The 11,040-nt window shown below is 61.0% G+C and overlaps 2 protein-coding genes across 2 annotated transcripts; one reads left to right on the forward strand and one right to left on the reverse strand.

The window, feature by feature from the left end:
• Positions 1 to 81: 81 nt before the first annotated feature.
• ECI1 (enoyl-CoA delta isomerase 1) lies at positions 82 to 7,831 on the reverse strand. The gene is made up of 7 exons (XM_080384671.1): positions 7,712 to 7,831; positions 7,219 to 7,344; positions 5,300 to 5,427; positions 4,495 to 4,641; positions 3,050 to 3,171; positions 2,172 to 2,350; positions 82 to 599 (listed from the first exon to the last, which is right to left on the reverse strand). The coding sequence occupies exons 1-7, from the start codon at positions 7,752 to 7,754 to the stop codon at positions 433 to 435; spliced, it is 912 nt and encodes a 303-aa protein (XP_080240797.1). The 5' UTR covers positions 7,755 to 7,831; the 3' UTR covers positions 82 to 432.
• A 658-nt stretch (positions 7,832 to 8,489) lies between these two features.
• PTX4 (pentraxin 4) lies at positions 8,490 to 10,575 on the forward strand (the record flags this gene model as incomplete). Its single annotated transcript, XM_080384507.1, has 2 exons — positions 8,490 to 9,179; positions 9,316 to 10,575. Exons 1-2 carry the CDS (start codon positions 9,051 to 9,053, stop codon positions 10,573 to 10,575), a joined length of 1,389 nt encoding a protein of 462 aa, XP_080240633.1. The 5' UTR covers positions 8,490 to 9,050.
• Positions 10,576 to 11,040: the final 465 nt, after the last annotated feature.

Raw genomic sequence — 11,040 nt, forward strand, 5'->3', positions numbered from 1 at the left:
CCAACCCACGACGAACCAGAGCCCAGAGACACCAGCCAGGAAGAGGTGACCACAGGCAGGCTGGGGAACGAAGCATCCATCTCCTACCTCATCAAAGACTTTATTGACAAATCTCATTTCACAATTAGCTGTTGGATAGGAGGGAGGATATCCAAGGACCGGCAGGCTTGGGCCACAGCGGTGTCAAGACCCTCTCCCTGTCCGTTCCTCGGGGGAGCTGAGCAGACAGCTCTCTCCACTCTCGGGAAAGGCAGCGGTGGTGTCAGGCACTCTACAGGGACTAAGGGGAAGGGGTGGTTGGGGCAGCCATGGGAGCCGGCAGCGCACCAGTTGCTGACACTGCAGACGGCTTCACTGTGCAAGTCTACAGCTCCTGCAGTGTTTTGGAGAGTCACTCGAACTCCTGGGACTGCACCCTGGGAGGCTGGCTCCTCAGCTCTTCTTCTTCTTCAGCATCTCCATGTACATGCGAAGTGACTTCTGGATGGACTCTTTTGAAATGAAACTGATGAAGTTCTGAATGTCTTCCTCCCGGTGAGCAACGAGGCGATCCAACACTGCCTTCCTCATCATGGACTTGGTGAGCTGACGGGCATGGTCTGCGGAGAGCAAGGATGAGGAACACGCACAGTCCTCACCCCTGACCAGCTCTCAGCCACTGCCACCACGTGCAGGTGCCTCCAAACGGGGAAGTACTGCACACCAAAGGGCTCTTTGAACCAGCAGGGAAAGGTGTGAGAAAAACCCACCGGCTGGAAGCTGAACTGGATAAATTGTCATACAATAAATTATGATCTGTACCACTCAGCGGGGAAATGACTGATCTGCTGGGACAGATGACAGACAGTTGTGCACCTCCTTCTCTTTGTGCCCTCCAGAGCCCAGCCCCCACCCCAGTACACACCACCGGGCTCAGGACAGCAGTAACTAAACAAAATTCTCCATTATTTGAAACTGCTCTGGCTCTAGGCTCCCACACCCAAACCCCTCACAAGACAGTCCGCTCGTGCCAAACATGCCGTACAACAGCCAGCAGCGCTGTCCCCTAGAGCTCATCCCAGCAGCAGGCGCGGGGCCCGTGCTGTTCCACACAAATACGTGGATGCTGCCGGAGCAGCGCTGGCTGCTGGAGCTGACAGAAGCTTGAGCACACACCTGCTCACACACGTACAGAACCATGTGCAATGATGTTGCACAGAAGTTGCAAGCATGCTCTCAGCATGCTTCAGCCGTGACAGTGAAATGCTGACCAGCTACCCCATGCCCTAGAGCTCCGGGTCTGTCTGCTACAGACACCTTTACCTGGACAGACTCCTCCTGGCTCTGATTAGGGCTCTGGGGAAGGATCTGCATGGTGCCAAGCCAGGAGAGAGCACAGTTGAAATGTGCTCCCTGCTCTTGGGGGCCGAGGTGCCACTAATACCAGGACAGCAGGAGACAGAGCTGTTTAGGGACACTCTTCCAAGGCTGGGACACAGAGTGACAGCCCTAGGAGCCGTCCATTTCTGCAGTTTCATTCAGATTTCTACAGAAAGTGCAGCTGAAGTGTGACATGTAGTTGCACACCCCTGCAGCACTCAGGAGGTGGCATGGGATGGGATAGCTCAGATCTAGCCCTGGCCGGCGGACAGCCCCCTCCCAGCCCAGGAACCATGTGCTGCCAGTCACGGAGCAGCCCAAACATGCTTGTGACATCTGTGCTTGCTGTCTGTCCTCCTGTCCCCATCGCCAGCCCCAGCTCAGCAGAGTGCTGAGAGTTGATCCAGACCACAAAGGCGGACTGGCAGCCACCCAGGCACTCTTGCTCAGCCTGTTCCCTCCACTCCATGGCAGCTTTCCTGGATAACACCTCCACTGACAGACACAGTTTCAGCTTGTATCTGGAGCTCAGGCTCCTCCAGATTGACTCAGCAGGGCTGGCAGGGTGAGCCGAGCTGGAGCCATGTGCCCTACACACCCAGCACAGTGTCCTCCTGCACAGGGCCACTGGCAAACGTGTCTCTGTTAGCCCAAGGCAGCGGGAACCTTGTGCTGAGCCTTCCTGCCTCCCAGCCATCCACACCTTCCCTTTAAATAGAAACTGTTAGGTACCTGCTGGGAGCCAGCCCTAGAACCTGTCCCTCCCACCCAGATCAGATCCCCTCTTCCTCTGCCAGAGGTGCTACCCTTACCGGGAAGGGCCAGCCACTGTGCCATAACAGCCGCAGCCTTCTCCTGGAGCTTCTCCTCTGGCACCAGCTCGTCCACAAGGCCAGACTTGTGGGCCTCAGCTGCAGGGTGGAGGGAGCCCAGCTGGAGGGAGCGTTCAGCAACTCGGTGTCCCACAACATTCACAAATGTGTCCTTAAACCTAGAAGAGATGGCAGGAAAACCCAGTCAGAGAAAGAAACAGCCAGCGGCAGCTGCACCCAGATACCGAAGCTAAGAGCACACTTGGTCCCACTCCCCAGGAGGGGTCTCTGACAGCTACAGGTTCAGTCATACTGTGCAAAGTCAGGTGAGCAGAGCCATTTTTGGTACTACCCCAGCAGAGTTCCCTCTCCTCTCCACCAGAGTTGCTTTATTTACCCTCAATGCACAGGTCCCACCTGTGCCCACTTGCTGCAATATGAAAGCTCCTTGCCAACAGCACATTTACACGTTCTCAGGCAAGCAAGGGCCTGCACCTTAGTATATTAGTGTCCCTGTGCTTTCAGAGAGCTCCACAGCTATGGGGTTTTGCAGGTGCACAGTGTGTATCCAGGGAAAAGCATATTCCCAGACTGAGCCTGGCCATGGAGATCTCCCAGCAGTAGTCCCAAACTTGACTGCAGAGTCAGAACTGAGGTCCTCATTGGTGAAACACATGAGGACACTGTGCAGCCTGGAAGCTTTTCACATACCTGCAGGACAGGACGGAGAAATGAGGTGCTGTCTCCTGCAGCTACCTGATCACTGACACGTGACGCTACCTCTCAGCAGCCAGTTAAAACTGATTAAGAAACTCCTTGAAGATTGATTCTTTTTTGAAACCTACTCGTGACACTAAAATTGCGAGGCGCTGGCCTACCAGAAGGGAGCCACGATGCCCAGCTGGGCTTCATTCAGGCCGATGCTGAATTTGGGGTTGTCCACCATGATTCTGTAGTCACACGTCAAGGCAATGAGACAGCCTCCCGCCGGGCTGGACCCCTGGCAAAGAGAAGGCAGGAGTGAGTCTAGGTCGTGGTTACAAACATCCTTGCGCCTCCGGCCTCACTGTTTCCTCCAGAGCTGGGAAGACACAGGGTGACAGAGCAGATGTCCCCCAAGTCTCTGATTACCTCATTTGAAACAGCCCCAAAGATTTCTGATAGGTTTACCGAGGTTTACCCTTTCAGTTTTCAAGCCCTTTGTTTCTTGCATTTTCCAGTGTGGAAATCTAGATAATTGATCTGTGCTACTTGGGCTACAAACCCTGCAGTGGAGATTTGCTACAGCATTTTCTTGTAACCCTGCATGAGTTTTTAACACTTGTTGAGTTTGTAACCCTAGATGTCACAGAAATGGTTCTGTCTTTGTACCACCTGTCTATAAAACTTCCATTTGTGACCATCTTTGCTACGACTTGCTGCTTGCTTAGCCCTCCACAGGACACCGGTGGGAAGCCGCTCAGAGGCTCAGCTGCCTTCAGAGACAGTTTACAGACAGACACAGAACCATGAGCTGCCAAAGCGGCACCACACTGAAAATCAAAACCAAGACACCAAGCAGGTAACAACCCATCCACAGACATTCAGATGGTACTTCACTGCTGGCCAAGAACCACAGCCGGAGGAGCAAAACCAGGTGAAAAAGGGCTCAAGACAAACTGCACGGCCCCAAGCATCGCTGCCTACAGGGCTGAGGACAAGCCCTTGTGGTGCTGCATGGCTGCCTTCACCTCCTCCCCTCTAGCAAAGCAGTGCAACAGCCAAGCAAGTGACCCCTGGCAACCCCTACGAGCCTTGTCCAGGAGAGCAGCCGGTGAGCATGTGACAGGCATCCTTTGGACTCCTCCATCAGCTGCTCGGCTTCTGGGGTACTCGTCTGCCATCAACGCCCCTCTGGGCTCTACCACTGGTCCACAGCCCTCCTCCTGGTCCTTCGACCTGGAGGACAGACTCCTAGCTGAGTTCTTGGGGCAGGGTATGGCCCTTGCCGCACAAAACACTGCCAAGGGCACCTCAGCCTCCATCGGCAGGACATGGGTGCTGTGCAAGCTCCCCACCGCAGCCAAAATGCTGCTATACCCCAGCAGCGCCTGCAGCTTCCATGGAGCCTGCAGCATCCCACACTTCCATACCTTCCCACACCCCAGCGTGCTGAACTGACAGACATGTACTTTGCCAAGACCTCCCAACGAATACATTCCTGTATTTGTTTCAACACTGACAAGGCTGACTTTTTGGCTGTCCTTGCCCACGCAGTGCAAACAAGCAGCAGCAAGCGACAGACCATGCGGGGCGACTAGGAAGGCGGATCTAAAGGACATACGTTGACTGCAGCGACAGTGACCATATTGGAGCCGTACAGCCGGAGCCACATCTCCTGCACGGCTCTCCAGAACTCGGCATAGTGCTCCGTGCTCTTCCCACACATCTCGGTGATGTCCAGGCCAGATGAGAAGATTTTGGGGACTGCCTGGAATCAGGAAAATACAAACGTCACTTAGTGTCACTGCTCAGGGATGACCCTTTAGCCCTCTAATGCACTTGGTCTGGCAGCCCGAAGAAAGGGAAAGTGATAATTAAATATGACATAAACCAAGGTCTTTTGGGGTTCTGAAACAATCTTCCCAGTTGTCCCACAGCCTGGATCATTCCATCAGCATGGCCCACAGGGCTGCGACTCTTTGCTTGCAGCACAATTTCCCTGTGCAGGTGCAGCATGATTTCCCTGTGTGGGTACATCAGCCACGCAGCACAAAACCTGTCCTGTCCCATTCCCACGCACCACCTCATACCCACATCTCAACTGAAAACAAGCACTGGCATCTTCTAGCAGCTACCTCCAGGCAGTTCAAGAGATCTCAAGGGATGTGTCAGGTTTGCAGACAAGTAGCTCTAATTTCAAAGACAATGACAATACTTGGTGGTTGTTCTGCTAGAGAAGTGCAGAGAAGAACGAGCACAGCTCATTCAAGAGCCCCTGCCCCTCCTTCCAGAGCTGGTCAAAGCTGCCTCCTGGCCTTCCCATGCCAGTGACCAGGGAGTCAAGAGACCAAGCATGAGCGAGGGAACGGCACACATGCCTGCCAAATCGCCCCCCAGTCTGCACCCAAGCACAGGACAACACGTACGGATGTAAAGATCACACCCCGGCAGGTCCGGTCATTCTCTAGCTTCTCCAGGCTTATGCAAAACTCGGTGATGAAGTCCAGGCTGAGGCTGTTGACTGGGGGGCTCTTGAACTTCATTGTGGCGACGCCTGTGCCATGGTAAAGATAGACATCAGAACCCTCTACCACAGCAGCACACATTGCCTTGCCCAGGGGAGCTTCACCTGCCTCCCTGTTTCCCTACTCACCCAGATCATGTCTTTCCACCCCTGGCTCTTCAAAAAGCCACCAGAACAGCAGGGCCAATAGCACGGCCCTGCCTTTGCCCAGATCTGCCCACAAGCTGGGCTCACTCAGCCAGTGGTGAACATGGAGCATCAGGATTAAGAGATGGGGCTGCGTGAACCTCATGAAGTTCAACAAGGCCAAGTGCAAGGTCCTGCACCTGGGTTGGTGCACCCCTCAGTATCAATACAAGCTGAGTGGAGAATGGATGGAGAGCAGCCCTGAGGAGAAGGACTTGGGGGTGTTGGTTGACAAGCTCGACATGACCCGACAATGTGCACCTGTGGCCCAGAAAGCCAACCACACCCTGGGCTGCATCACCAGCGGCATGGCCAGCAAGTCGAGGGAGGTGACTGTCCCCCTCTACTCTGCTCTCGTGAGACCTCACCTGCAGCGCTGCGTCCAGCTCAGGGGCCCCCACTGTAAGGAGGACATGGACCTGTTGGAGCGAGTCCAGAGGAGGCCACAAAGATGCTCAGAGGCTGGAGCCCCTCTGCTGTGCAAACAGGCTGAGAGAGCTGGGGTGGTTCAGCCTGGAGAAGAGAAGGCTCCCGGGAAACCTTACAGCAGCCTGCCAGCGCCTAAAGGGGGCTTACAAGAAAGCTGAGGACAGACTGCAGGACAAGGGGAAATGGCTTTAAACTGAAGAGGGTAGATTTAAATGAGAGAGAAAAAAGAAATTCCGCACTGTGAGGGTGCTGAGGCGCTGGCCCAGGCTGCCCAGAGCAGCTGTGGGTGCCCCATCCCCGGCATGTCCAAGGCCAGGCTGGACGGGGCTGGGAGCAGCCTGGGCTGGTGCGAGGTGTCCCTGCCCGTGGCAGGGGGCTGGAACTGGGTGATCTTTAAGGTTCCTTGCAACCCAAACCAGTCTGTGATTCTACGAACAAGCATGTGTGTGGTGGCATGTCATGTGTCCCAAACCCCAGCCACTTCGGGGGTCATGCTGCCCAGCAGTTCCTTTCCCTCTGGGCTCAACGGATAACACTGAGCCTCCAGCTTCTATCACAGCAAGCATCCCCCGCCCAGGGATCACACACCTTTCCGAGCCTGCCAGCAGCACTGCCACCTTGGCCAGCACCACGGGAAGGGCTCCGAACCCCTGTCCCCTTCCAAAGGGTGCGACTGTGCCCCGAAAGGCCCTCACTGAGTGCTTTGTCTGCGTGCTGCAGTCCTGCCTGGGCTGGGGACGGCAGCGTGAGGATGCACCCAGGGGCCTGGCAGCCAAAGGAAGAAGAGGCAACCTTTGTTCGGTGCAGGGACCTGGCCCCATGACAACTATTCCTGGCAGTCGGACACAGAAATCCCCAGCAGCTGCTCCCTGAAGAAGCGCCTGCCACTCCACCAGGTCCCCAAAGCTGGGACCCTGCAGAGGGCACGATGCACAGGCAGGGGACAGGGTACAAGGTCTGCCCATGGTGACGGCTAGGGTTTGCCCACGGCACCCAAGCAGCACCCAGCCACCTGAAGTGCCCCCACCGGTGGGACGCCTGTCCCCCAGCGGGTCCTAAGCAGCTCACACTGGGACATTGGGGCTTTGGTGGCTTTCCAAGCCCAGGGCCACGCGTGCCATGGGGCAGGCAGGGAAGGGGCGCTGCCTGTGCCCCACAACGCCCCGTGGGTTGAGGGTGACACCGCAGAGGGGCTGCCCACCGTACCTGAGCTCTCGTCCAGCTCCACCAGGATCTTGTTGTTGCTGAAGGCTCGGCTCGGGGCGCGCGGGAGGCCGGGGGGCTGCCGGGCGGCTGTGCCCCACGCCGGCCGGTGGCAGAGGGGCAGCACGCCTGGGGGGACAGAAGCAGGTAGGGGCGGGCAGGGCACAGCCCCCCGGGTGTGGGGTGTGCTGCCCAGAACTGCCCTGCACGGACAGGGTGGGGACACGGGGACACCCCGACACACTGAGGGGGAGCGTGGGGCACCCTGACCCACGGCGGGGGGGACGCGGGGACACCTTGGCGCGCTGATGGGGGGCACCGGGGCACCCTGACCCACGGCGGGGCACACGGGGGACAAACTGGCTCATTGAGGGAGGGCGCGGGGACACCCCGACCACGCCGGGGGACACGGGGAGGGGCCGTAGGGACACGCTGACCCCCCCGAAGAGGGACACGGAGGGACGCGGGGCCACCCCGCCCGCGAGGCCGGGCGCACCTGACCGGGCAATGCAGCGGCCGAGGGTCCCCACCGCCGCCATCTTCTGCCGTCGCGTCAAGGGTACGGGGCGGGGCCTCGGCCGCGCGTCACCGCCCCGCCCCACACGCCCCGCCCCGCCCTGCCCCGAAGCGCCGTCTCCGGCCGGTGCTGCGGCGCGCACGTGCTGCCGCCCCCTGGTGGCCCGCGCGCCCCAGACTGCCCTGCCCTGCCCTGCCCTGCCCCGTCCTGCCCTGCCCTGCCTGCCCCGTCCTGCCCTGCCCCGTCCTGCCCTGCCCTGCCCCGTCCTGCCCTGCCCTGCCCTGCCCCGTCCTGCCCTGCCCTGCCTGCCCTGCCCTGCCCCGTCCTGCCCTGCCCTGCCCCGCCCTGCCTGCCCTGCCCCGCCCTGCCTGCCCTGCCCCGCCCCGCCCTGCCCTGCCCCGCCCTGCCTGCCCTGCCCCGCCCCGTCCTGCCCTGCCCTGCCTGCCCTGCCCCGCCCTGCCCCGTCCTGCCCTGCCCTGCCTGCCCTGCCCTGCCCTGCCCCTCCCTGCCCTGCCCCGCCCTGCCCCGCCCTGCCCCGCCCTGCCTGCCCTGCCCGCCCTGCCCTGCCTCCCCTGCCCTGCCCTGCCTGCCTTACCCACCCGCCCTGCCTTGCCTGCCTGCCCTGCCCTGCCTAACTCTGCCTGCCCTGTCCTCCCTGCCTTGCCTTCCCACCCTGCCCTGCCTGCCTTACCTGCCCGCCCTGCCCTGCCTGCCTGCCTGCCCTACCTGCCCTGCCTGCCTTGCCCTGCCCTGCTTGCCTGGCCCTGCCTGCCTGCCCTGCCCACCCTGCCTGCGCTGCCCTGCCTGCACCACCTTGCCTCCCCTGCCTGCACTACCCTTCCCTTCCCTGCGTTGCCTCCCCTGCCTGCACTGCCCTGCCCGCCCTGCCCACACCACCATACCAACCCTGCCCTGCCTGCCCTGCTCTGCCTGTCCCACCTGCCCACCCTGTCCTGCACCCAATATTAACTATTGAGACTCCTCACCCTGCTGCCCTCCAGGAGCTGTCCCACATGGTTGGGCCCACCAGGGCTGTGTGCCCAGGGATCCCCACAACACCCTTCCCCGCCCCAGGGCTCAGCATCCCTGCCTGGCCCCTGACCCGGGCAGCCAGAGCCCCAGGCAGCCCCTGAGCCGGGCCAACCGCCCCCACAGTGCCTGGCCCAGGGCAGCAGGGCCGGGAGCCCAGGAGCTGGCGGCAGCTAGGGCAGGCCGGCACTGCCTGCAGATCTCATCATGGTGCGCCGCGGGGGGGGGGACGGACACCACGGGGGCAGGGCTGGCCCTGCCGTGCAGGCATAAAGTGTCCGGCAGCAGCATGGCGGGGACAGCGCTGCCCCTCTGCCTGCTCCTCGCTGCCACCCTGCAGAGTGGCCTGACCCAGGCACTCGGGCCTGTGACCCGCTCTGGCCCCCTGCTCCTGCGGCTGCGGCGGCTGGAGGAACAGGTGGGTGTGCGGGGTGGGGAGGGGGCCCAGCCTGGCCTGTGCCAGGGGGGCACTCAGTGTTTTGGGCCAGGCTGGGGGTTGTCGAGGCCCGGCACAGGGATGTGGGTTCACCCCGCCTCGCCCCACTCCCCTGCAGTTTCGCCGGCTCCAGGAGGTGACACTAAGCCATCTCCAGAGCATCGCCAGGAATTACAACATCTCCTACAACATCGATGGACGCTTCCAAGCACTGGCAGAGCAGGCAGAGGCAGCTGCGGCTGCCCGGGCTGCCCTGGGCACCAAGCTGGCCCACCTGGCCACCACCAGCCAGCGGCTGCACCGCAGGCTGAAGCAACTGGAGGGGACAGTGGGTGCCCTGAGCCCACCACACTGCCCACTCACTCACCCACTGGGTACACTGGTGGAGGCTGGCACCAAGCTGCACAGCCTGCCAGCCACTGCCCAGAGCTGGGGCAGCCAGCTGGAGTGGGAGTCGCAGAGCCGGGTGGCCCCCAGCACCCCCAGCCCTCGGCGCCCAAAGGCAAGGCGGCGGTGGCAGCAACGCTGGCAGGAGGCAGGGCACTGGCTGCCAGCCCATGCCAGGCCTGGTGGAACACCCGGGGAGGATGCAGAGAACCTTTGTGATACAGCACCAGGAGCCCAAGTCACGGCATCGGCACTACCCACCATGACTACGGTCCCCCAGGAGCAGCCACGGGCCCCCCAGCAGCCAGGAGAGGGTAGGTACGGGCCCCCTGCCCCAGTGCCCACCTCCCCAGCCTGCCGCACCGGTGCTGTCCTGCTCTTCCCCAACACCTCCGCTGAGCGTGTGGCCATCCTGAAGCCAGGGCTGCACCAGGGGCTGCGGGAGCTGTCGCTCTGTGCCTGGCTGGCCACCCCAGCCTCCTGCCTCGGTGGCCTCCTCTACTACACCACCCAGAACGGCAGCAGGGAGCTGGCTGTGCGTGGCTGCGGCAGGGACCTCCCACGCTCCGTGCACTTTGTCATCAGGAACAGGCATTTTCGGGAGCTCCCAGTGATGCCACTTCTGGATGGCAAATGGCACCATCTCTGCCTCACCTGGTCCTCTGGCCAGGGCCAGTACCGCTTCTACGTGGACAGGCGGGTGCTGGCTGCTGGCTCTGGCTTCCAGCAGGGCTATGAAATTCCAGCTGGTGGCTCATTGGTGCTGGGCTGGGAGCAGGACCACCCTGGCAGGGACTTGGGCACCGCAGAAGCTTTTGTGGGTCACCTGGCTGGCTTCGTGCTCTGGAGCCGGGCTCTCCTGCCAGGGGAGGTGGCTAGCGTGGCAACTGGCCGGGCCCTGCCCCGTGGCCCCCTCCTCACGCTGGCCAATGCCTCCCTGCAGGGTGGGGTGCAGAGGGTGGCGTGCCCCTGCCTCCAGCACTGCCTGTGACCAGCCTGGCGGTGGGAGTGGCACCAGCCTGAGCCTCGTCCTCCTGGGGTGATGGGACACCTGGCAGAGAGGGCGCCTCAGGACTGGGGCCACTGGATGTGGGGCAAAGGAAAAGGGCTTTTGGCAGCCAGCGTGGCAGGGGTGGGACCCAGTTCCAGGACCTGTCCCAAAGCTGGGGGTTTATCAGCTCTGATCACAGAGGGTATATGGCCCCAACGTTCTGATTAAAATATATCCCAATTAAAATTCTCCTCTCCAGGCAGAGAAATAACTTATTTCTGGTCTGGCTTTTCACTGTACCGCTCGGTGCTGCTTAGGGCCAGGCAGGAGCTGCTCAGCATATGCAGCTGGAGCCCCAGGCTCCGTCACACATGAGTGACCCCTGCCTGTCCCCTGCCTGTCCCCCGCCACCGCCAGCATCTGCCACTGAGTCACCCCGAGGGGGAAGTTGTAGCTCGGAAAAGC

The sequence above is a fragment of the Falco punctatus genome, assembly GCF_963210335.1.
Source record: "Falco punctatus genome assembly, chromosome: 4".
NCBI lineage: Eukaryota > Metazoa > Chordata > Aves > Falconiformes > Falconidae > Falco > Falco punctatus.